Raw genomic sequence first — 26,624 nt, 5'->3', positions numbered from 1 at the left:
GCAGATCTGACCTGCATGTACTGCCCCTCATCTCAGATCTGAGACTCACCCACGGCTCTGACCGCTCAGACTGCCGTGTTCTGACACACACCTTCCTCATCAGAATAAAACTCCTGCAGTGCAGATGCTGTAAGTGGCAGAAAGAGGCTGGTTCCTGCTCTGCTTCACTCAGACCCCCCAACATTAATAATGCAAATATCCGTGTGAAAATTAAGTTTTACTTCATTTAATAAAAATTTTCAGAAGATTCACCTTGTGTCATTTCTTTAATATTTTCTTAATAAGAAAATAAACTTACGAAGATCATCATATTTCACATGTGGAACTCTTGTCAAAGAAAAGCTGAAATAAGCATAGATTGTCCTTCAATTAAACTCATGCACGTATTTAAAGTAATGGCCTTAGAATTTTCACTAATCCATTGACATATTTTCCTACATTTACCGTCTCAGGGAATTCCCAGGTGGTCCAGTGGCCAAGACTCCGTGTTCCCAGTGCAGTCAGCCTGGTTTCATCCCTGGTCGGGGAACTAGATCCCACAAGCCACAACTAAGACAGCTCCCAGACAAACAGATAAATAAATATTTACAAAAGTCTCAAAGGCACACCTACAGTGTAACACACTCGTGCAGCGCAGGACAGACTACAGTCGGGCCATTCTTATCCAGCCAAGCTTTCCCTGAACTGTGTCTTCTCGGACCCACTGATTGGGATGGGGTCCTACCACCCACCACGTATCAGGCTCCCTGGGAACAGACGCTGCTCAGGGCTTTTCATACTCTCAATAAAAAGTGCTATGAGTATTACAGCCCTGCTCCCTGCAGCCTGTGCCCTGTGCCTGCAGGACAGACGCCCAGGAGGGGTCACTTCATAAGAGAGGACACAGCGATGGGGGTCCACTGTGTGGAAAGCTTCACACACAGTAAAGATCCAGACATTGAGGGATCCAGAGTCACATCCCCGGCCTCACCCCCTACACCTTCCCACCTCAACAGAGAAGAGCCCCCTCCTCCTCACGGCTGAGGGGACACACAGAGGAAGCAGGGCTCCGGCCACCAGGGAGGGGACACACAGAGGAGGGATCGGCTATCCTGCCCAGAAGGGGACGGGCCTCCCCAGGGCCAGCACTGCCTGACCTGATCCCGATGCAAGAGGAACTTGTGCCCCAGAAGCCCTCTCAGTCCTGACCCTGAGCAGCCCAGGGAGCCATGGACAGACTCAGTCTTAGGGGCCTGAGGGGAGCACACAGGGGTCCCTGAGGTCACAGCGGATACAGAGGAGGCCCCTGAACGAGCTCTGAGGCGGGGACAGTGCACAGAGCAGGTCAGGAGCTGTCCCCTGAGGGCTCTGGTCACCAGGTCACAGGAAGCGTGTCTGGGCCTGGACACCAGGGGGCGCTCGAGGGCCATTCCTGAGGTGGTTAGTGGGGTGAGAGTGGGGCCCAGGCCCTGACCCTGTCAGGCCACCACTGCTCAGGGCTCCTCGATGGAACCTCCCACACCTGGGCCCCAAGAGCCCTGCCCCAGTCCACACTCTGCCCTCCTCACGCACAGGGACCTGACCCGGGGCCCAGGGAGGGGTCAGAGAGCTGGAGGGGTCAGAGAGCTAAGGGGTGGGGGCAGAGAGCTGGGCGGGGTCAGAGAGCTAGGGGCGTGATTTGCATGAAAGGCCCCACCCCCTCTCAGGGTATGAAGAGGGGAAAGAGCGCTGTGGGGACACTCTGCTCAGCTGTGGGGCCACAGAAGGCAGGACGCCCTGACCGTGTGCACCATGGCCTGGTCCCCTCTGCTCCTCACCCTGGTCGCTCTCTGCACAGGTGACTGGATGCGGGGACAGGGGATGGGCCCTGGGAAGACACACGGTCCCTGCTCCCTGCTCTCGTGTCTGGACCCCCAAGTCACCATCTCTGTCTCTCCCCCTTCCAGGATCCTGGGCCCAGGCTGTGCTGACTCAGCCGCCCTCCGTGTCCGGGTCCCTGGGCCAGACGGTCACCATCTCCTGCACCGGAAGCAGCAACAACATCGGGATTTTGGGTGTGAGCTGGTACCAACAGATCCCAGGATCGGCCCCCAGAACCCTGATCTATAATAGTAACAAACGACCCTCGGGGGTCCCCGACCGATTCTCTGGCACCAAGTCCGGCAACACAGGCACCCTGACCATCGCTTCGCTCCAGGCTGAGGACGAGGCTGATTATTACTGTGCGTCTGCTGACCTCAGTCTTACTAGTCCCACAGTGCTCCAGGCCAGGAGGGAAGTGCGACAAAAACCTGCTCTCCTCTCAGAGTCGGGGCTCTGGGGGCAGAAACATCCTCTGCAAAGGCAGCCGCTTCATTTGATGTTTGGCCTAAAACTGTGCTCAGTCATACCACGGAACTTGGTCCAGAAAAATCTGTTCACATCTTTCTTAATTCACCCCTTCTCCAGCTTTCCTTTGCAGCAATACATTGTCTGATTTTCTCAACTTGAGCAGAAATCCCCAGTGCCAGGGCCAGGTGCCCTGGGGTCAGAGTCCATGATGGGTCAGGTCAGAACCAGAGGAACACAGTACAGTTCTGACTCTGGACTCATCAGAGCATCCAGTATGTGTCCTGGTCCCAGCAGCTCTCCTTCTCTCTGAGGCTAGTAGTGGACGCAGGGGGTCCCTGCTTGGTTCCCTGGCCTCAAGCCTGGCATTCAGGCTCCTTGGCCATCACTGGGCTGAGCTGAGGCCCAGGATGCTGCTCCTGCCTTTCCTGTGACAGCCTCTCAGGCTCACCCAGGGCTCCAGGCTCCTGGCCAGGCAGCCTGGGAACCTCCTCCACTGGCCTTTGCCCACATGGGAAGCAGGGTGCTCCCTGGAGAGTGACCTTCCTGCACCTGGGCCCCAGGGGACATGAGAGCTGTCAGCTGTGAGCAACAGTCTTGCCTCTTACTTCCGCTCCTCTATCCGGGGGGGCAGTGCCTAGACCTGAGGTCCAGGTAGAATGGATGGGAAATTACACAACAAAAATGTCAGTAAACTTGACCTACAGTGATACCTGGACAGAGGACAAGAGACCCAGGGGAGGGACTTTCTCCATGTCAACAACTTCGTCTCAAGAGCAGGGTCCTGGGGGCCCTCCTCCACGACCTGGACCCCTCCCTTCGTGTCCTCACTCCTGAACCAAGACTGTCCTTTAGGGAAAGTGACGGGATGTGGGTTTGGAGGCCTTTGCCCTGCCTTTTGCTCCTGGCATCTGGACACAGGGCGTGGGGCACCCATGCTTCCTGTCAGCTTCTCACCCTCCTTCAAGGGTGGTGCTGATGGTTCTGTCCTTTACCAGTTCCTCTCGTCACCTATTTTCCTATTTTCCACTACATAATCATCCATGCATTAGAATAATAGGAAAAGGATTTAGTATGAACATTTTGTTTGATATGAGATGAATCTCGTAAACACCTGTTGAGAAAAGAAAATAACTGTATGAATTTTATTAAACAGCTAATGTACCAGAACATCTAATCTGATTACAAAACCATAATTTCACTTTACATTGATTAGCATTATTTTTGTCCCTTAATTTTCCCAATTAATGGAAACATTAAGTCCTCCTGCACGAAATTACATGTATGTAAATGAGTATGGACTAGCAATACTACAATTGTGTCTAGGTGTTTCTATTTTTACATTCATTTTGTTATTGGTTCTAAATTTATTTTTTAATACATCTTAATATAAAAGGTAGCTTGTAGATGGGAAAAAACAACGTTTGGTATCAGTTTCAACTTTTTAAATTTGGTATTGGAATTTTTGTTAACTTTCTGATTACAAGATTTTGATCAATATTTAATGTTAGTGGTTTGTAATTTTTCCTCTTATATATTTTATCAGGTATCTGTACAAGTTTTAACAAATTCTTAAAGAACTAGGAAATATACATCTTTTGTAAGGTTTTTAAAAAGACATTCATACAATGCAAATCAATTAGAACAATGTAGTGGCTCAAGTTTGTTACATATTTCAGGTGAGTAAATACATGTTATGTCTTTTTGTGGAGTAATTCCATAGTAAAATTTCCATCTTTTTCTAAGGAAATTAATCTTCCTACTTGTTTTCTCTACTAGACCCACCATCATTGTAGAAAAGTGTGCATTTTACCTCAATTCTAGAGGTTATTTTTGTTTAGTTTTGCTTTTTATTTCCCACATATTACCAGCAGGTGGCTATGTAGGACTGCCCTGGAGTCCAGGCACAGCTGCTCAGGGAGCACTCTCAGTTCAGGAGCTGGGTTGGGGGCGGGGCCTGAGCCCTTGGGGGGACTCAGCAGTGTGTCCACTCTGGCTGAAGAGTCCCCTGAGCAGGGATGTGTGTGGTCTCAGCAGGGGCTTCCTCCAGGGCCTCCCAAGAGGGAACTCCCCTCCACCCCGTGAGTCTGGGCTGTGAGCTGAGCTCCAGCAGCAGGACTCAGGGAGGGGCTGGGCGGGCCCTGGGTGGACCCCATTTGCATAGCAGCCCTCCTCTGGCAGAGGCTGGGGGAGAACAGGAGGCCTGGGGCAGCCCAGCCCCACTGTGGGAACCAGGAAGCTGTGAGCACCATGGCCTGGACTCCTCTCCTGCTCGTGTTCCTCTCTCTCTGCACAGGTAGGCACAGGCCCTGGGCACCAGGGCTCAGTCCCAGCCTCATCAGCCCCTGGCGTGCAGACTCTGGGAACCTTTCCTGCAGCTCCTGCCCCATCTCCTCTGTGTCTGTGTCTGCAGGTTCCCTCTCCCAGCCTGTGCTGACTCAGCCAGCCACCCTCTCTGCGTCTCTGGGAGCATCAGCCAAACTCACCGGCACCCTGAGCAGTGGCTACAATGTTGGCAGCTACTACATAAACTGGTACCAGCAGAAGCCAGGGAGTCCTCCCTGGTACCCCTGTATTGTTACTCAGACTCCAATAAGCACCAGGGTTCCAGGGTCCCCAGCCACTTCTTTGGATCCAAAGACACCTCGGTGAAGGCAGGGCTCCTGCTAATCTCGGCTACAGGCTGAGGACAAGGCTGACTATTACTCTGCTACATATTGCAGTAGTACTAACACGGCGCTCCAGACCCACAGGGAAGGGAGACCTAAATCGCCCCTGTGCCCTCCCTGAGAAATCCGTATGCAGGTCAAGAACCTATAGTTAGAACCAGACATGGAACAACAGTGAAAGTGAAAATGAAAGTCGCTCAGTCGTGCCCAACTCTTTGCGACCCCATGGGCTGTATAGTGCATGGAGTTCTCCAGGCCAGAATACTGGAGTGGGTAGCCTTTCCCTTCTCCAGGAGATCTTCCCAACCCAGGGATCAAACCCAGGTCTCCCACATTGCAGGCAGATTCTTTACCAGGTGAGCCACAGGGGAAACACAAGAATACAGGAGTGGGTAGCCCCATGGAACAACAGACTGGATCGGAACTGGGAAAGGACTATGACAAGGCTGTATATTGTCACCCTGCTTATTTATCTTATACGCAGAGTACATCATGAGAAACGCTGGGCTGGAGGAAGCACAAGCTGGAATCAAGATTTCCAGGAGAAATATCAATAACCTCAGATGTGCAGATGACACCACCCTTGTGTCAGAAAGCGAAGAAGAACTAAAGAGCCTCTTGATGAAAGTCAAAGAGGAGAGTGAAAAAGTTGGTTTAAAACTCAACATTCAGAAAACGAATATCATGGCATCTGGTCCCATCACTTCATGGGAAATAGATGGGGAAACAATGGAAATAGTGAGAGATTTCATTTTCTTGGGCTCCAAAATCACTGCAGATGGTGATTGCAGCCATGAAATTAAAAGGTGCTTGCTCCTAGGAAGAAACACTATGACCAACCTAGATAGCATATTAAAAAGCAGAGGCATTACTTTGCCAACGAATGTCCATATAGTCAAGGCTATGGTTTTTCCCATGGTCATGTATGGATGTGAGAGTTGGGCTATAAAGAAAGCTGAGCGCTCAAGAATTGATGCTTTTGAACTGTGGTGTTGGAGAAGACTCTTGAGAGTCCCTTGGACTACAAGGAGATCCAACCAGTCCATCCTAAAGAAAATCGGTCCTGAATATTCATCGGAAGGACTGATGCTGAAGCTGAAACTCCAATACTTCGGCCACTGATGCTAAGAACTGATTCATTTGAAAAGACCCTGATGCTGGGGAAGATGGAAGGCGGGAGGAGAAGGGGATGACAGAGGATGAGATAGTTGGATGGCATCACCGAGTCAATGGACATGAGTTTGAGCAAGATCCGAGAGTTGGTGGTGGACAGAGAAGCCTGGCATGCTGCAGTCCATGGGGTCGAAAAACGTTAGACACAACTGAGCAACTGAACTGACTCACTGACAAAGGCTAAGACGAATGATTTTAGACCTCTGTTCTTATCTAATAAACCCTTACAGGTGTATATTATAAGCACTGCTTTAACTATAGTCCATAATATACATAACGATACAATTTGCTTACATTTTTAACTAATTCAAAATATTTTCTAAATTTGTGTTTTTTTCCTGATTCTTTTAAATTTTCATATACTTTGAGGTTAGTTTTCCAGAAAGCTTTCTATTATTTACTTTTCATTTAAGTCCTTTAAGGTCACATAATAAAATCTTTGAATTTCAGTACTTTTAAATTTGTTCAGCAATGTTTAAAGCTTAAGTATATTGTCTATAAAGAAAGCTGAAGAATTGATGCTTTTGAACTGTGGTGTTGGAGAAGACCCTTGAGAGTCCCTTGGACTGCAAGGAGATCCAACCAGTCAATCGAAAGGAAATCAGTCCTGAATACTTATTGGAAGGATTGATGCTGAAGCTGAAATTCCAGTACCTTGGCCACCTGATGTGAAGAACTGACTCATTAGAAAAGACTCTGATTCTGGGCAAGATCAAGGGCAGGAGGAGAAGGAGACGAGAGATGATGAGATGGTTGGATGGCATCACAGATTCAATGGATGTGAGTTTGAGCAAGCTCTGGGAGTTGGTGATGGACAGGGAACCTGGTGTGCTGCAGTCCATGGGGTCGCAAAGAGCCAGACATGGCTGAGCAACTGAACTGAACTGACCATAAGGAACTCCCTGTTGGTCCAGTGGTTGCGACTAGGTGCTTTTACTGCAGGAGCCCAGGTACAATCCCTGGTTGGGAAACTAAGATCCCACAACCAATGGGGCACAGCCAGAACATTTTAAAAATAAAGAAAAAGAAACCACTAAGCACTGTGGCAACAGTGGAAACAGTGTCAGACTTTATTTTTGGGGGCTCCAAAATCACTGTAGATGGTGATTGCAGCCATGAAATTAAAAGACGCTTACTCCTTGGAAGGAAAGTTACGACCAACCTAGACAGCATATTAAAAAAGCAGAGACATTACTTTGTCAACAAAGGTCCGTCTAGTCAAGGGTATGGTTTTTCCAGTGGTCATGTGTGGATGTGAGAGTTGGACTATAAAGAAAGCTGAGTGCCGAAGAATTGATGCTTTTGAGCTGTGGTATTGGAGAAGACTCTTGAGAGTCCCTTGGACTACAAGGAGATCCAACCAGTCCATCCTAAAGGAAATCAGTTCTGAATATTCATCGGAAGGACTGATGCTGAAGCTGAAACTCCAATACTTTGGCCACTGATGCTAAGAACTGACTCATTTGAAAAGACCCTGATGCTGGGAAAGATGGAAGGCAGGAGGAGAAGGGGATGACAGAGGATGAGATAGTTGGATGGCATCACCAACTCAATGGACGTGAGTTTGAGTAAGATCTGAGAGTTGGTGGTGGACAGAGAAGCCTGGCATGCTGCAGTCCATGGGGTCGCAAAAAGTTAAGACACAACTGAGCAACTGAACTGACTCACTGACAGAGGCTAAGATGATTGATTTTAGACCTCCATTCTTATCTAATAAACCCTTACAGGTGTATATTATAAGCACTGCTTTAACTATAGTCCATAATATACATAACGATACAATTTGCTTACATTTTTAACTAATTCAAAATATTTTCTAAATTTGTGGGTTTTTTCCTGATTCTTCTAAATTTTCATATACTTTGAGGTTAGTTTTCCAGAAAGCTTTCTATTATTTACTTTTCATTTAAGTCCTTTATGGTCACATAATAAAATCTTTGAATTTCAGTACTTTTAAATTTGTTCAGCAATGTTTAAAGCTTAACTATATTGTCTATAAAGAAAGCTGAAGAATTGATGCTTTTGAACTGTGGTGTTGGAGAAGACCCTTGAGAGTCCCTTGGACTGCAAGGAGATCCAACCAGTACATCCTAAAGGAGATCAGTCCTGGGTGTTCATTGGAAGGACTGATGTTAAAGCTGAAACTCCAATACTTTGGCCACCTGATGCAAAGAGTTGACTCATTGGAAAAGACCCTGATGCTGGGAAAGATGGAAGGCGGGAGGAGAAGGGGACGACAGAGGATGAGATGGTAGGATGGCATCACTGACTCAATGGACATGGGTTTGGGTGGAGTCTGGGAGTTGGTGATGCTCAGGGAAGCATGGCGTGCTGAGGTTCATGGGGTCGCAAAGAGTCGGACACAACTGAGCAACTGAACTGAACTGAACTGAACTCTCAGTCCTTTTGGCTCCACTCCCAGTGCCCAGTCCCTAGCACCTCACTCCATCAGTGTCATTTGTTATTACAAATCCAGGTTGACACAATATGGTTTTTTATTCTTCCTTTTGTTGTCTAAAAAAAAAGATGCACAGCTTGAGAGTTGTGAGTTAAGTTTTATTTGGGGCAAAATGAGGACTGCAGCCCGGGAGGCGGCATCTCTGACAGCTCTGAGAGACTGCTCCAAAGCGGCAGTGCTGAAAGTGAAGTCGCTCAGTCGTGTCCAACTTTTTGCGACCCCATGGACTGTAGCCTACCAGGCTCCTCCATCCATGGGATTTTCCAGGCAAGAGTGCTGGAGTGGATTGCCATTTCCTTCTCCAGGGGATCTTCCCGACCCAGGAATCTGAACCCAGGTCTCCCGCATTGTGGGCAGACGCATTACCATCTGAGCCACCAGAGTGGCAGTGGGGCAAGGTCAATTATAAGGTTTTGGTGAAGGGCGAGTTCAATACCATGAAGCACTCGTTTTACAAAAGGCTTTTTGTTAGTCATGAGGATCTGATGTCACCATGAAGGGAGTTAGTGCCTCTCTAGATACGAGGAGATGCAAGGATTGAGATCATAAAATCTGTTCCTAAAAACATCCAACTATCTAAAGACCTGTCCCACCAGATTCCCTGGAGCACGGAGTGCCTCACTCCACCCTGAACTGCTTTGGGGGTTGTTGAGGGTCTCCATCTATACCAACACAGGGTTCGGTCTCCGTGGAGGCTGATGGCAAATGCCTTTGTTGTTCAGTTGGTGGTAAGTGCCAATTTGTAGTTGACACTTTCTTCCTTCCTTCTCTTCTTCCTTTCCTCTCTCTCCCCCTTTCTACCTTCCTTCCTTCCTTTTTACAGTTTGTCTTGCTTTTTTAGATTATAAATCTGTAGGTTAATTCCTTATCCTTAATCCCCATATCCCTTGTACTTCTTCATGTACTTCTTCATGCTGATCTAGCTCAACAAGTATTGATTCCATGCCCACTATGAGTTGGGTCACTTTCTGGGTGCTGAGGATACAGACAAGTGACTGTCGGGAGCCACGTTAGACATTACTAACAAAATGGAGGCACGGCCCCAACCCCCCTCTTCATCCTGCAGGCACGGTCCCAAGATGAAGGAGTTAGGTCTTGTGATTCTGACTTGTTCTTTCCTTTCTTCAGTTGAGTTGGCTGGAAAGAATGCTAAGGTGCTTATTGTTCTTGAGAAAAACATGAGAAAGCACAAAGCCTTCTGCAGTTGTGCCCAAAAAATAATCTATAAGTAACCATTGACATTTGTTCAAAGATCTTTACAAAAAATGTCCCAAGATGAACACGTAGGCCACAGCTTGAGGCCATGGAAAAAATTGTTATCTGAGACCTGTTTGTGAGGGAAATGTTTATGACAAAAGAAGTTTGCTGAGTTTAGGGTTTAGGAATAATTAAAAATAGCTAAAAGCCTTTTTAGGAAATAGTGAGCTTAATATACTAGGGACAAACAGGATTTAAAAAGATAAAAAATAAACTGAAGAATATGGTATACAGCCCAGGCATAAACATGAGTTACAATGTAATCACGAGTAAACAGGATTCTGAGAGAATCGCTGAAACAAGAACTCTGTTTGAAGGACAACAAGGAGATAATAAATCTGGGTGAGGGGGAGCTGAAAATGTAAAACCTCTGACCTAATGCTTTTGTCAAAATATAAAAAAAGACCTGATGCTTAAAATAAACATGTGTCCCCTACCTTGAGTCAGAGGCTACATCATTCTCTGCCAACACTGCTCATCCCTTCAGGCTGATTCCCTGGCTGCCAGAGCTGGACTCCGACAAGTGGTGCCCAACGTGGGCCATCTGAAGAGTAAGTAACTTCGTGACTGCAACCCGGAGCGGTTAGGATTGTACCGTGGGTGGCTGGCACCCCTCTGCAGTTTAGACAGGGTGAAGAGGGTACAAAAAAACTTAAAATATTCTCTAGAAAAATGGGTCTCTCTACATCCAAAAATAGACAAATGTTTATTGAAATATTACTTCACATGTTAGCCCATAGAGGCATTAAGGTAAGCAAAGGAAGACTGTCTAAATTTCTAATTTTTGTCCAAGAACAATGCCCATGGTTTCCTGAGAGGGCACTGTAAATCTAAAACCTGGACTAAGGTTAGAGATCAGTTACATTCGTTTTATACTTTACATGAGCCAAAAAAGATTCCTGTAGATGCTTTTGCTCTGTAGAATATGATTAGGGACGTCCTGGACCCTTGACATGAGGCTGTTAGACAGCCTATGGGAGAGGCTACAGCGGTGGATGCTGGGTCTCCACCTTCTGCACAGATCATGTTTTCTGCCATTGACGAAGAGAAGGAGGGAGACTGTGCTCTACCTCCGGAGGAGGGGGAAGACTTGCAGGATGCTGCGGCTGGGCACCCTAGTGAGGCCCCTCCTCCTCTACACAAACCTTTAAAAACTTATCCATCACTTTCTGATTTAAGGCAATCGCTGCAGCCTCTGTTTGCGCCTCCCAGGGCCCAGGAGCTCCCCCACTTTGCCCCCAAAGCCTCCCAGAACATTGCATGAGGCTGAAAAAGATAGAGTTTTCTGAAACAAAGGAGTTCTTGAAACAGACTGCCAGAGGCTGAGGAAGATAAAAAGTTTTTGGAAACAAAGGAGCTTTTGAAACAGATACATACACAATATACAGAGCTGCTCTTTGAAAAAAAAAAAAAACAAAACCCTCAGGGAGGTCTCACCCAGGCTAAAAAAACAAAGCGAAACAACAGGGGGACTTGAAACTCTCTATGGCCTTCCCAGTAGTCTTTACCAAAACAGAAGGGGGAAGCGAAAAAGAAAAAAACTGGAACCGGTCCCTTATAAGCTACTAAAAGAGCTTAAACAAGCTTGTCGTGATTATGGCTCCACCTCCCCCTATACACCCACCCTGCTACATGCCTGGGCTAAAAGACAGATGACACCATATGATTGGAAAACGGTTACAAAGGCTTGCCTTCCTGAAGGAGAGTTCCTCCTGTGGTTGACAAAATATGACTACAGTCAGCGGAAAACAAAACCTCTAATGATACACAGCTCAAGACAGTGGGATCTGTGACATTAAAAAGACATGGAAAATACTAATCTAATATAGCCCAAACAAGGTTGTCTAAAGAAACACTTAATCAGATTATGGCCATAGGTATCTTGACATGAAAATCTTTGCCCCCTTCAGATGAAAAGTTATCCACTTTGAGTAATATGAGAGACCTGATGAGAGATATAAAGACTTTGTGGCCAGATTAAAAACTGCTGTAAAAAAAAATTATTAAGAGTACCGAGCCAACAGAGATAGTTCTTAAACAATTGACTTATGAAATGCCAATTCTACCTGTCAGACATTGCTTAGACCTGTTAAAAGTAAAAAAAAAATCTTTGGACTTACATACAGACCTGCCAAAAAATAAAAACTTCCTTTATGCAGGGGGTTGCCTTAGCCACAGCCTTGAGAGGAAAAACTGCTGCCCAAGTTATTCAGGCAATGAGAAAAAAGATTAACCCTGATGAAAACGATTCTACAAATAAAAAGTGTTTCTCTTGTGGCCAAATGGGGCATTTTTGCCGACAATGTCCTGCCAAGCAGAGACAACAAGCCATGCCAGTACAGACTAAAACCAACCCTCCAAAGACACCTTGGCCCGATGCCAAAAGAGATATCACTGGGCAAAAGACTGTAGATCTAAATTCCATAAAGATGAGACTACACTCACTCCCCAAATACAAAAAGTAATTTTTCCCAGTTTCAGGGAAATGGGCAACAGGGACAGCCCCGACCCCAGACAACAACAGGAGCAGTCGCGTTAAATCCCTTTAAAACAACCCCAGGTAGCACAGGACTAGACCTCAGTTCCGCCACCACAACAATATTAACCCCTGACGTTACTCGATTCCAATGGGAGTGGCTGGCCCCCTCCCTGAGGACATTGTAAGACTTGTGCTGGGGCGTAGCTTGCTTTCCCTTCAAGAAATTTCAGTGGTGCCTGATGTAGTGGATTCTGATTATACTGGAGAAATTAAAGTTTTGATCTCACTGCCTGCCAAAACTACAAATTTAATAAAGGTCAAAAAATAACACAGCTTTTGCTTTTACCTTATTATCAGACAGGAAAAACCTTGACTTCTCAAGCTAGGAGCCTCAAAAGATTTAGATCTAGTGATCTAGCCTTTTGGGTACAAAAAATTACAGCTTCAAGGCCTTTAAAAGATCTTTTAATTCAAGAAAATATCACGTCAGGGCTGTTGGATACTGGAACAGATGTCTCTTATATTACTAAAAAAGATTGGCCCTCGTCCTGGCTGACACATTTGACCAATGCTGACTTGGTAGGAATAGGGTCAGTGCCCTCGGTTGCTAAAAGCCCACAAATTTTGACAAGGTCAGATGAGAAGGGGGCACAAGACACCTTTCGTCCATATGTGATTCCTTCACTACCTTTTTCTTTATGGGGGAGAGATATATTATCTCAGATGAAAATGCTTTTATACAGCCCAGATAAAAAGGTTACTAACGAAATGCTACAAATGAGGTATAATCTTGACAAGGAGCTTGGTAAAGATCAACAAGAAATTGTTTCTCCATTAGAAACGGTTCCTAACAAAAATAGAGAAGGTTTGAGATATGCAAATTTATCCTAGAGGCTGTTGCTCTTACTGCCGACCCTATTACCTAAAAATCTGATGATCCGGTATGGGTGGAACAATGGCCTTTAACAGCTAAAAAGCTACAGACAGCTAAAGATTTAGTTATAAAACAACTAGCAGCCGGCCATATAGAGCCTTCTAATAGCCCCTGAAATACTCCTATTTTTGTCATTAAAAAAAAAATCCAAAAAAATGGAAATTGTTACAAGATTTGAGAGCTATAAACACAATGATGGAAGACATGGGGACCCTGCAGCCAGGTCTCCATTCCCCAGTAACTGTGTTCTTTAAATACAACGTGATAATTATAGATCTACAAGATTGTTTCTTTACCATCCCCCTGGCTGTTCAAGATTGTAAAATGTTAGCTTTCAGTCTCCCTTCAGCTCATTTTAAACAGCCCTTTATAGGGTTTCAATGAAAGTTTTTGCCTCAGAAAATAAAAAATAGCCCCACCTTGTGTCAAAAATTTGTGGATCAAGCTGTACAAAATGTTAAAAAAAAGTATAAAGATCTATATTTGATACATTATATGGATGATATTTTGGCTGCCCATAAGGATAGAGCCTTGTTACAACAAATCTTATCTAAATTAATTAAGGCCTTAAAAAACTGGAGTTTAAAGATAGCTCCAGATAAGATACAAGTAAATCCTCCTTTTTCTTATTTAGGGAGGGTGTTAAATACCCATACTGTGAGTCATGCCCTTTACAGCTACAGAGAGATCCTTTACTAACTTTAAATGATTTCCAAAAATTATTAGGGGATATTAATTGAATATGCCCACATTTAAGACTGACTACTACAGATTTAAAGCCCTTGTTTGATTGCTTAAAGGGCGATCCTGATCCCGGTTCTAAAAAAAAAATTGACTAGTGAGGCAGTTAGTTCTTGTTAAAGTGAATGAGGCTTTACATGATCAGTTAATTAAGATTAATATTATCAGAAGATGGGATTTAATTATTCTCGCCACAAAACATACACCTATAGGATGCTTGTGACAAAAAGGCCCATTAGAATGGCTCCATCAGTGACCCCTCAAAAAATAGTTTTGTCTTATCCCAGCTTGGTGACACAATTAATTATAAAAGGTAAAAAAAAAAAGTGTAAAACTTTTATAAAAAGAAGTAACAAATATAGTGATTCCATTTCATAATGATCAACTACAATTTCTTTTACAAAATAGTGATGATTGACAAATTGCCCTGATAGATTTCAGGGGTCAAATTTTGTTTCATTTGCCCTCAAGCCCCCTTTTACATTTTTTAAAAACACATTCTGTGATTTTTCCAAAAAAATTTTCTATTCAACCTTTGGAGGGGGCAACTTTAGTTTTCACAGATGGTTCCTCTAATGGTAAAACGGTCACAATTTTTAATGGAAAATCCCATTGTCATGCGAGTGTATGTTCCCTGGTTCTTTGTCTCGTCACAACAAAGATTTGGAGCAATGGACATTAAAGCCCTCGGCGCTCTCGGGTCTTGGACAAACCGTGCTACAGCTCTTAGGCAAATCAGTGTTACAGCTCTATTTTATTTAGAAGATAGCAGGAGAGAGAGTGAGAGAGAGAGAGAGAGAAAAGAGCGCACGCAGGCGGGAGAGAGAGTCCGTGAGAAAGCGCTTTGGCTCCTCCTTTTATATGCTTTTTCCTCCACCTGGGCCTGCCCTATGCAAATTGGGCTTAGCCAGGAGTGCTGTTTGTTCTGCCTAAAGTCTTCACTCTGGTCCTTGGACCTCCCTTGTCTTTTAGCCACCACCATTTTGGACTCCTTTTCCCTATTCTACCTACCTAACACCATGTTCAGGTAACTGAAGAGACATCTGCCCAAAGAGCTGAGTTAAGAACAGTTATTTGGGCTTTTCAACCTTTAAGAGACCATAACTTCAATCTTTTGACTGACTCCTGATATATTGTAGGGTTGTTTCCTCATATTGAGACTGCTAATATTCCGGAAAATAAGACTACCATCTTCTCCTTGTTATTTGATTTACAAAAAGAAATTAAACATAGAAATAAAAAATATTTTGTGGGACATATTAGAGCCCATTTCAGCTTGCCCGGTGCTTTACATAAAAAAAAATGCTTTGGCAGATACGTTAACTATAGTAATTGCTTTAAACTTACATAAAAAGATTGACAAGGCCAAAAATTCTCACAAAATTCACCATCAAAATACAACTGGTTTAAGATATGAGTTTCAAATCCCTAGGGAGACAGCTAGACAAATAGTTCAGTTCAGTTCAGTCGCTCAGTCGTGTCCGACTCTTTGCGACCCCATGAATCACAGTACGCCAGGCCTCCCTGTCCATCACCAACTCCAGGAGTTCATTCACACTCACACTCACATCCATCGAGTCAGCAATGCCATCCAGCCATCTCATCCTCTGTCGTCCCCTTTTCCTCCTTCCCCCAATCCCTCCCAGCATTGGAGTCTTTTCCAATGAGTCAACTCTTCACATGAGGTGGCCAAAGTACTGGAGTTTCAGCTTTAGCATCATTCCTTCCAAAGAAATCCCAGGGCTGATCTCCTTCAGAATGGACTGGTTGGATCTCCTTGCAGTCCAAGGGACTCTGAAGAGTCTTCTCCAACACCACAGTTCAAAAGCATAGACAAATAGTTAAGTTATGTCCAAATTGCCCAACATCTAATCCATCTCTACCATTAACAGTAAATCCCCGAGGCCTTAGGCCTAATGCTCTCTGACAAATAGACATAACTCATACCCCGGCCTTTAAAATACTGTCCTTTGTACATGTTACCGTAGATACCTTTTCTCATGTTATTATAGCCTCTGCTAGATCAGGTAAAACAACAAAAGATGTAATTCAACACTTGTTTCAGTGCTTTTCCCAAATAAGACTCCCTAAACAGATAAAAACAGACAATGTCCCAGCTTATACTTCTGCTGCTTTTAAGAGATTTTGTCAACAATTTTCTATAGTGCATTCAACAGAATGCAATATAATGCACTTGTAATCCCCAAGGCCAAGCCATAGTAAAAAAAACACATCAGACTTTAAAAAATCAGATAGCTAAATTAAGACAGAGAAAATTTAAATATTCCTCTCCACATTATGTTCTACATCATGCTTTGTTTGTAATTAATCATTTAAACGTAGACACACAGGGACAGAATACAATGATGAGGCACTAGATTCCTACAGGGGCTATGACTCGGCCTCTGGTCAAGTGAAAAGACCTCCTTACCAGAGAGTAAAAAGGGCCAGATGTACTGTTAACTTGTGAGAGAGGGTATGCTTGTGTGTTTTCACAAGATTCCACTTCTCCTGTTTAGATTCCTGACAGACTGATTCGACACGTCCAGTCCCATGAGATCTCCAAGATCACAAAGACCCCCGAGGTCACTGAGATCCCTGGAGTCCTAGAGTCCGGGACTGAGGGAAGATAGAGAGATCAAAAGCTCGTCGAGTCCGGGCCTGAGAGAGTAGGAAAAAAAAAGCCAAAGGGCGAGTGACCCTTCACCTGAGGCTTCACTGCTAGTACATCGCTTCAGACACCTGGTGCTTCAAGAAAGACATGCTGATCGAGTCCAACCGTATTCTGCTACATCTCGTTGCCGTCATCGTACTCAAACAACTACCTCCAACATGGTGCCAACATGGGGCCAGCTGAAACATCTCACTCAACAGGCTGAAAAACTAATAGAAAGGGGGAGACATGAGGCCACTCCTACGGTAATGTTTGTGGCTATGCTTGCTGTGTTGGCTTGTCAGCCGAGGCCCTCCAGCACAAAAAAAGTTCATTGAGACTATCTGCCTAATCCACCTTCTTTTCAGCCTGTTGATTAGATGAATGAGCCCATTCATGTTTTTGTTAATGATATTCATCTTTTGGGCGGGGCTTTCATCTATCCTAATAATGCTAAAACCGTGGTCAGTGCTCCCTTCAATTTTTCAGGCGTGTCCGTTTATCCACCTATTTGCTTTGCCATACCTTCCTCCTTACAAGGATCAGCTCGGGTTTTAAATGGATGTGTTAACACTTCCTTGAAAGGCATGCTTTCTGATTCTCCAAGAAACAAAGGCGAGAGAGACTTTTGGTCTTTACAGCTGCTGATGCCGGGGGCGCAAGAAAAACAATATGATGCCATAAAACAGGCAGCCCCTCATTTAAAGGACTTTCCAAGCTGTGCACTCCCCCCTCCAGATTCTGATGAAGAAGGACTACAGGCCTGGGAAAACATAAGCTAAATTTCTGGCTTTCCTCATTGGAAAGAATGCATGTATACCCTAAAGTTATCTATTCCCATTGTTGCCACCAGACATTCTCTGATCAAATGGGGGTGCCCCTATCTTTCAGATCAATGATTAAACTTGATTTTTGAAGAACCTTATAGATCTATATAGAATGATTCATTTATCCCCTATCCTTTAGCAATTACTATGTGGCATGTTAATGGATGGGTTTCTCCTTTAGTGAGTTTCAATGGAACAGGTCCCATGCAGCCTAAATTATGGAGAACATTGGCTGCTATGGCACCTGTGACTTTACATAGACCTTTAAATGAACAAAGATGTATTGTACAGGCCTGCATACATTCTCCTTATGCCTTTTTGTTGGCCAGAAATCGGAATGATTTGGGAGTTTTTGAAGGAGAAACTGTTTATAATGTCGAATATGTAAATTGTTTTATATCAAATTGTGTCGATGGGAATGATTATAGTAATTATAAGGCTGTGATGATTCTAAAACAACCACCATATTTGATGGTTCCTGTAAAATTAGAAGGACACTGGTTTGATGATTATGCATTGAAAGCTTTGTCTGAACTTAATGGCTTAATTTCTCGACCTAAGAGATTTATTGCAGCTCTGATTGTGGGAATAACTGCCTTGATTGCCATAATTGCTTCAGTTATGGTTTCTGCTGTTGCCCTGTCAAAAGAAGTACATACTGCCTCGTCTGTTGATCAGCTGTCCAAAAATGTCTCCATAGCTCTTACTACACAGGAAATTATGTATATGAAAATTAAAAATAAGGTCAATGCTTTAGAAGAAGCAGTCCTGCTTATAGGACAAGAAATTGCAAGTTTAAAAATTAAGTTGTCTTTAAAGTGCCATGCTGAATTTAAATGGATGTGCGTTACCCCTCTACAAGTGAATGGTTCTGTACATTCTTGGGAACACATTAGGAACCATATTCTAGGCATTTAAAATCATTCAGATTTTAGTATTGATATTTCTAAGTTACATCAGGACATTCAGAGTATGAAGCAGGTGGAGTCTGACTTTTCCTCCCAATGGCTTTCTAATTCCCTTTTTAAAAATCTGGAGGGATCTCTTTCCCATAGATCCTTTTTTACAATAACGACTAACGCAGCCATGTGCTTATGCTTGTTGGTTCTGATGTGTGTAATAGCCCCGTGCCTTTTCAAAATACTCAACCAAAGTGTTTCAGCTTTATCTACTGAGTTTCATACTTATGCTCTAAAAAATAAGAAAAGGGGAGATGTCAGGAGCCATGTTAGACATTACTGACAAAACGGAGGCACGGCCCCAACCCCCCCTCCTCATCCCGCAGGCACGGTCCCAAGATGAAGGAGTTAGGTCTTGTGATTCTGACTTGTTCTTTCCTGTCTTTGGTTGAGTTGGCTGGAAAGAATGCTAAGGTGCTTATTGTTCTTGAGAAAAACATGAGAAAGCACAAAGCCTTCTGCAGTTGTGCCCAAAAAATAATCTATAAAGTAACCATTGACATTTGTTCAAAGATCTTTACAAAAATGTCCCAAGATGAACACGTAGGCCACAGCTTGAGGCCATGGAAAAAATTGTTATCTGAGACCTGTTTGTGAGGGAAATGTTTATGACAAAAAAGTTTGCTGAGCTTTGGTTTAAAAATTATTAAAAATAGCTAAAAGCCTTTTTAAGAAATAGTGAACTTAAGATACTAGGGACAAACAAGATTTAAAAAGATAAAAAATAAACTGAAGAATGTGGTATACAGCCCAGGCATAAACATGAGTTACAATGTAATCACGAGTAAACACGATTCTGAGAGAATCGCTGAAACAAGAACTCTGTTTGAAGGACAACAAGGAAATAATAAATCTGGGTGAGGGGGAGCTGAAAATGTAAAACCTCTGACCTAATGCTTTTGTCAAAATATAAAAAAAGACCTGATGCTTAAAATAAACATGTGTCCCAAACCTTGAGTCAGAGGCTACATCATTCTCTGCCAACACCGCTCATCTCTTCAGGCTGATTCCCTGGCTGCCAGAGCTGGACTCCGACAAGTGACCTCACAGAGAATTCATTGTAAGAGGGTGAAACAGACTGGAAAGATAAATTGTACAGCATGTGAGAAGGTGAAAAGTGCTATGGATAAAAGTAAAGCAGTGAAAAGGAACAAGGATTGGCATGGGGGCACAATTTTAAATTATCTGGTCTGTTGGCCACACGAAGATGATGTTTGGGCAAATATTTGAGGAGGTGAGGGAGTAAGCTACGCAAGGCACTGAGGACAACTGTATCTCCTTTGATGCAAAAAAATTCTCTTAACAGTTTATTAACATTCTTCTTCCTTGTATCTCAGAAGACATGACACTTCTTTAAATCTTGATCTTTTGTCTCATTGATTCTAATTCCTGTTGCTGAAGTGTTGAGTGGATGCCTTCTTACAGTGTGCGCATCTCTGTGGGTGCCTGTTCCCTTTGTGACCATCCCACAAGTTGTCAGTTACTCAGCTACAAGGACAGGGCACTGAACACAGAGGCTCAACCTGTGTTACTCCTGTTGAATCTAAACAGGGAGATGTGATCTGCCCAGCAACAGAGCCCAGGCTTCACAGTGTGGTGGACTCCGTGCTCTTCTGTGGCTTTGCCCCGGCTAGGTGAGCAAGCTCCAGGAGTTGGTGATGGACAGGGAAGCCTGGCGTGCTGCAGTCTATGGGGTTGCAAAGAGTTGAACGCGGCGGAGCGACTGAACTGAGGAGACTATAGGCCCCACCCCCTACCTTCTCCTGAGATGGAGTTTATCTTCTTTGTCTTGTAAATTTAGGGCTTTCAGAGGGTTGCAGAGTGAAGAAACACTCACGGGTGGCCTGCTGGGCTGTTGATCCCTGTGGCCCCACTGTTAGGCTGCAAATTCAGTTTGACTTGAGCTGGTTTGCTTTGTTTTTCAGTCTCTTGAGGTGAAAGTACAGGCAGCAATCCGGCCAGGGCAGCAATTGAAAGAGCTGAAGTCAAAAGCTCTTTTGCTAACTCTGGCCTCAGCAAGAAGCCTGGTCCTCTAGCCCGATGCCCCAAATGCCACTTCCTGTGCATAAACAAGGTCTCGGCTGCCCTGCTTCTCTGACCTGGCCGCCTGTCCTTTTTAAACGTTATTTGCACAGATGGGTTGCTTGCTCCTCGGAGGATCTTCCATGGGTGGTCGGGGGTGTGGTCTACTGCTCTACCTTGGATCTCCCACTTGCCCCTCCAGCTCTGCAGGAGGACTTCCCTTCCCATCACCCCTTGAGGGGCTCTGCCTAATGTCAGGAAGGATCTTCCACTGACATCTTCATAGGAGCATTTTTCAAGTGGGCCTCCCTGGTAGCTCAGATGGTAAAGAATCTGCCTGCAATTTAGGAGACCAGGGTTTGATCCCTGGGTCAGGAAGATCCCCTGGAGAAGAGAATGGCAACCCACTCCAACATTCTTGTCTGGAGATTTCCATGGATAGGGGAGCCTGGGGGTGGCTACAGTCTATGGGGGTCACAAAGAGTTTGATACGACTGAGCGACTAACACACACACACACACACACACACTTTTCAAGTAACCTTCCCCTCCCCATCCGTTCAAAGTACTGACATCTTCCTTCTTGAAAATATCTTTTCCTTCAGTCCTAGGAAAGTCCCACTTTCTCTCTAAACTAGGGGCTCCACTTCCCTTTGCCTTTTCTTCTGTCCAGACCCCTCCAATCCTCAGTTATCCTAAACTATGAGTATGCTCCCCTTCAGATGTCATACACACCAGCTAAAACATCACATCCAGACTCCTGACATATTTTCAGTCCTTTCAGCCTCGGTGAGCCAAATTCTCAGCCCTACTTTATGGCCCAGTCAAGTCAAGTCACGTTTAGTTATCAGACAACACTTTTCCTTTATGCAGGATGACCTCTTGTCCAGAAAGAACCATCTGACTAACTTCCCTCCCCACATCCCCACTATGTCTGTCTGGTCTTTCTCAAAGGTCAACTTTCAGATTTTGCCTCCTCTGGAAAGCTCTCCTTGATCTCTCCAGGGAGACTTACCTTCACTTACTCATGTGTTACGACATATTTTCCGACCTATACGTGCATATATTTTCCAGTGTCTTTTCTCAAATAGACTATAAGTTATAAGAAGGTAGAATGCTTTCAATTCCTCTTGTGTTTGATAGGTAATAATAATTTAATCAAGTTGAATGAATATTTAAATCTTTTAGTTTCCAAAGGCTCTATCAAATTGGCATCTCCGTGCCTAGAATCACACCAAGGCACTCCAGGAAAATCAACACCATCATGACCTCTCATCTCAGAGATGTGCAGAGGCAGCTAGGTGTGCTGCTAGAGGAGAACCCAGTCACGGCAGGCTCTGCTGCCCATCCGCTCTGATGCATCCTCCCTGGCACCCAGAAGGCTGCCTCCAACACAGTTCAGGAGTTTTCATGGAGTGAGTGGCCTCAGGCATGAATATCCACTGGACTGGCAGGTTCTGCCCTCAGGGTGCACCCATCAGTTGTTCCATTTCAGTGGGCAGCTCTGTCCACAAGGGTGAAGGATTCCAGGACTATCTGTGTGAATCCTGGGCCTAGGGAAGAACACTTCTTTTGTGCCATCCTCCAAACATACCATCCAAGTCTGAAAAAGGCCTTATTAGAAATGATAGTAGTCAGGGCCTATAAGTAGTCCCAAGGGTTTATTTCATTTCTTTCATCTTTCTGTATTTCTGTCATTGTCAGCAATAAATATGTGTTTCTTTCATGGTAAAAATTGTTGACAAAACTGCAGAGGTGGAGACCACACTAAGGTTGCCAGAGGTGGAAAGGTGTGCTGATATAGAGGAGTAGCATGGGGCAATCCCCTAGCTATGTATGCTGGAATAGCTCGATAGTGGCAATGCTTACACAAATCTAAGCATGGGATAAGATTGCACAGGACTGTACACATGCATGCACACACACACACACACACACAAATGAATGCGTATAAAATACAGTGAAAACCGGATCTAGTTAGCAGTACTGTACCAGTATCAATCTCCTGGTTTTGATGTTCTATAGACATGAAGTCACCATTGAAGGAAGCTGGATGAAGGGTACACGGGACTCTACGTACTATTTTTGCAACTTCCTGTGACTCTATTTTTAAAATAACCTTTTAATAAATATATTTCAGGAAAATATAATCCAAAATTTGGAGATACAACAAAATATAACTGGATGACCCTAGAATGTCACACTAGAGTTTTTTTAATTTTTTATTTATTCAATTTTGGCTGCACTGGGTCTTCGTTGCTGCAGGAGTTGTGGCTCCCGAGTGGTGGTGCGGGCTTATTTGCCCCAAGCCATGTGGGATCTTAGTTTCCTGACCAGGCATCTAACCACATCCCCTGCATTAGAACACAGATTCTCAACCACTGGACCACAAGAGAAGTCTCAAGGTTTTTTTTAAATAGTCCCATCTGATCTTATTAGAATTTGTGACTTCATTTGTCTCAGAATTGATTTAGGGTCCAGGTATTGTATAATGGGTGAATTTAGGATAACATGTAGAAAACAGATTAGAAGTAGAAAAGATAATCTCAAGGATTATAGTTTAGGATTTTTAACCAGCTTTGTACTCAATTCAGCAATCTGCTCTACTTAGCTTATTTCAACATAAGATACCTGACTACATAAATCCTACTTCTTTATATCCTTTATATCCTTATTGAATCAGCTTTGCCAACCTTGTTTGGGAAACTTTAATGGGATACTTAAATTTGGCATGTGCCATTATTTATATGATAATTATGTTTTCAATAGTATGGGAATTATGTTTTCATAGTATTTGAAGGTAGCACTGAACTGTGCTCAACTCATGAAGAACTACTGGAATAGGTTCTGTGTCAAGGAACAACATGACAAGCATACTTTCAGGACCCTTTATGTTTCCCTGAACTTCATCATTCATGAAGTTTTTATTAAAACATGAAAAACAGTTTTCATTTTCAGAACCTGTACATGTCAGACTTATGCCCTAATACACATCTACTATTCATACATACATACATACATATATATATATATATATATGTATATATGTATATATATATACACACACATATATATATGTGTGTGTGTGTGCATGTGCTAAGTCACTTCAGTCATGTCCAACTCTTTATGACTCTATGGTTTACAGTCCTCTAGGCTCCTCTGTCCATGGGATTCTCCAAACAAGATTACTGGAGTGGGTTGCCATGCCCTCCTTCAGGGGATCTTTCTGATCCAGGGATCGAACCCACATCTCTTATGAAACCACATCTCTTACATCTCCTGCATTGGCAATGGGTTCTTTACCACTAGCGCCACCTGGGAAGCCCCAAATATGTGTGTGTGTATATATATATAAATATATATATATACACCTTTTACATATCAATAAGTCATTATATATACCTTCCCAGAAAGTGCCAGTTTGTGTTGTCACAGTTTAATGACTTATTGCTATGTAAAAAGTAAAATTTGTGTTACTAGAAACTTCCTTTTTGAAAAACCATTAAAATGTTACCAAGGAAAATCCATGAAACATTTTTATGGAAGAGACTAATATCACCTAATATTCCTCAATCAAGTTAAATCCTGAATTAAATCAGAGATTTAACTGTGGTTCCAAAAAAGGAGAGGAAAGAACATAAAAAATTCAGTTCAGTTCAGTCACTCAGTCGTGTCCAACGCTTTGCAACCCCATGAACCACCAGAGCCAGGCCGCCCTGTCCATCACCAACTCCCGGAGCTCACTCAAACTCATGTCCATCGAGTCAGTGATGCCATCCAGCCATCTCATCCTCTGTCGTCCCCTTCTCCTCCTGCCCTAAATCTTTCCCAGCATCAGGGTCTTTTCAAATGAGTCAACTCTTCGCAAGAGGTGGGCAAAGTATTGGAGTTTCAGCTTCAACATCAGTCCTTCCAATGAACACTCAGGACTGATCTCCTTTAGGATGGGCTGGTTGGAAGAAATAAAATGCTTCATTTTATTTAAAATTTTACAGTCTCAATGTTTTTAAGATATTAAATGTCTCAAAATTGGTACAGACATTCAAACCAATCCCAATCAAAAGACCAGAGGGTTGACAGAAATGACTAAATGATTTCAAAGTTACTTAGACACGTTATCAGGTGGCCAAAATATTGGAGTTTCAGCTTCAGCATCAGTCCTTCCAATGAACACTCAGGACTGATCTCCTTTAGGATGGACTGGTTGGATCTCCTTGCAGTCCAACGGACTCAAGAGTCTTCTCCAACACCACAGCTCAAAAGCATCAATTCCTTGGCGCTCAGCTTTCTTTATAGTCCAACTCTCACATCCATACACGACTACTGGAAAAATCCCAGGTTTGATTAGATGGACCTTTGTCAGCAAAGTAATGTCTCTACTTTTTAATATGCTGTCTAGGTTGGTCATGGCTTTTTTCTTCTGATGCTGAATCTGAAATTCCAATACTCTGGCCACCTGATGCAAAGAACTGACTCATTCGAAAAGACCCTGATGCTGGGAAAGATTGAAGGCAGGCAGAGAGGAGGATGACAGAGGATGAGAGCATCACCGACTCGACGGACATGAGTTTGAGTAAGCTCCAGGAGTTGGTGATGGACAGGGAGGCCTGGCGTGCTGCAGTCCATGGGGTCGCAAAGAGTCGGACACGACTGAGCAACTGAACTGAACTGAATGAGACATGTAATGCACCTACAACAGCCCTAGTCATCCTGAAACTTCCTTGTGACATGCGGGCTTCTCACTGCAGTGGGTTCTCTTGCTGCAGAGCACAAGATCTAGGGCACGCAGGCTTCAGTAGTTGTGGCTTTCGGGCTTAGTCGCTCGGCAGTATGTGGGATCTTCCTAGACCAGGGATCAAACCCATGTGTCCTGAATTGGCGGGCGGATTCTTAACCACCGGACCACCAGGGAAGTCCCAGGAACTCCTGGTGATGCTAATGGTAAAGAATCTGCCTGCCAATGCAGGAGATCCAGGTTCGATCCCAGGGTCAGGACGATCTCCTGGAGGAGGGCATGGCAATGCACTCCAGTATTCTTGCCTGGAGATTCCTCACGGACAGGAGAACCTGGTAGGCAAGGGTCCATAGGGTCAAGAAGAGTCAGACTCTACTGAAGCAACTTAGCACACACATGCACACACACAATCCCACTTAAGAAGGCTCTCTACTCCTGACCCAAACCCTCTCAAAAGTCCAGCTACTACCACTTTGGGAAGATAGGATTTCAACATGAATCTGGGGGGGACAAAAACTCTCAGACCATAGCGTGGATCCTCAGCCCCAGTCAAGTCTTCAAATGACTGGAGATCCATCTTAACATCCTAATTGTGACCGCAGAAGCCGAGTCAAAACCACTCAACTAAATTCCAAATTCCCGACTCTTGGAAACCATAAGATAATAAAAGTTCCTTGTTCAAACTGATAAGTTTGGGGTAGTATTTTATACATCAGTAGGTAACTTATACTAACTTATATTTGGAAGGGGAGCACTGCTGTAACAAATACCTAAAATATGAGTGGCTTTGAAACTGGGCAGTGGACAAAAGCTGGAAAGACTCTGAGGAGAGCATTAGTGCCTTAGTAAGTGTGATCACTCACACTCACCTAGAGCCAGACATCCTGGAATGTGAAGTCAAGTGGGCCTTAGAAAGCATCACTACGAACAAGGCTAGTGGAAGTGATGGAATTCCAGTTGAGCTATTTCAAATCCTAAAAGATGATGCTGTGAAAGTGCTGCACTCAATATGCCAGCAAATTTGGAAAATTCTGCAGTGGCCACAGGACTGAAAAAGGTCAGTTTTCATTCCAATCCCAAAGAAAGGCAAGGCCAAAGAATGCTCAAACTACTGCACAATTGCACTCATCTCACACACTAGTAATGTAATGCTGAAAATTCTCCAAGCCAGGCTTCAGGAATACGTGAACTGTGAACTTCCAGATGTTCCAGCTGGTTTTAGAAAAGGCAGAGGCCCAGATGACAAATTACCAACATCTGCTGGATAATTGAAAAAGCAAAAGAGTTCCAGAAAAACATCTATTTCTGCTTTATTGACTATGCCTAAGCCTTTGACTGTGTGGATCACAATAAACTGTGGGAAATGCTGAAGGAGATGGGAATACCAGACCACCTGACCTGCCTCTGAGAA

At 44.0% G+C, this 26,624-nt stretch overlaps 1 protein-coding gene and 1 gene segment (V, D, J or C); both read left to right on the top strand.

The window, feature by feature from the left end:
* Positions 1-26,624, top strand: part of LOC113907274 (immunoglobulin lambda-1 light chain-like) — a 320,444-nt gene that overhangs the window by 130,707 nt on the left and 163,113 nt on the right. The gene's annotated exons all lie outside the window — the stretch shown is intronic.
* Positions 1,706-2,470, top strand: LOC113907275. The segment is given in 2 exon segments: positions 1,706-1,816; positions 1,926-2,470. Coding segments are annotated over 2 exon segments (576 nt in total).

Source organism: Bos indicus x Bos taurus, chromosome 17 (assembly GCF_003369695.1).
Source record: "Bos indicus x Bos taurus breed Angus x Brahman F1 hybrid chromosome 17, Bos_hybrid_MaternalHap_v2.0, whole genome shotgun sequence".
Classification (NCBI taxonomy): domain Eukaryota; kingdom Metazoa; phylum Chordata; class Mammalia; order Artiodactyla; family Bovidae; genus Bos; species Bos indicus x Bos taurus.
Note: the sequence above shows the minus strand (reverse complement) of the source record. Positions and strands in the feature narration are given on the sequence as shown.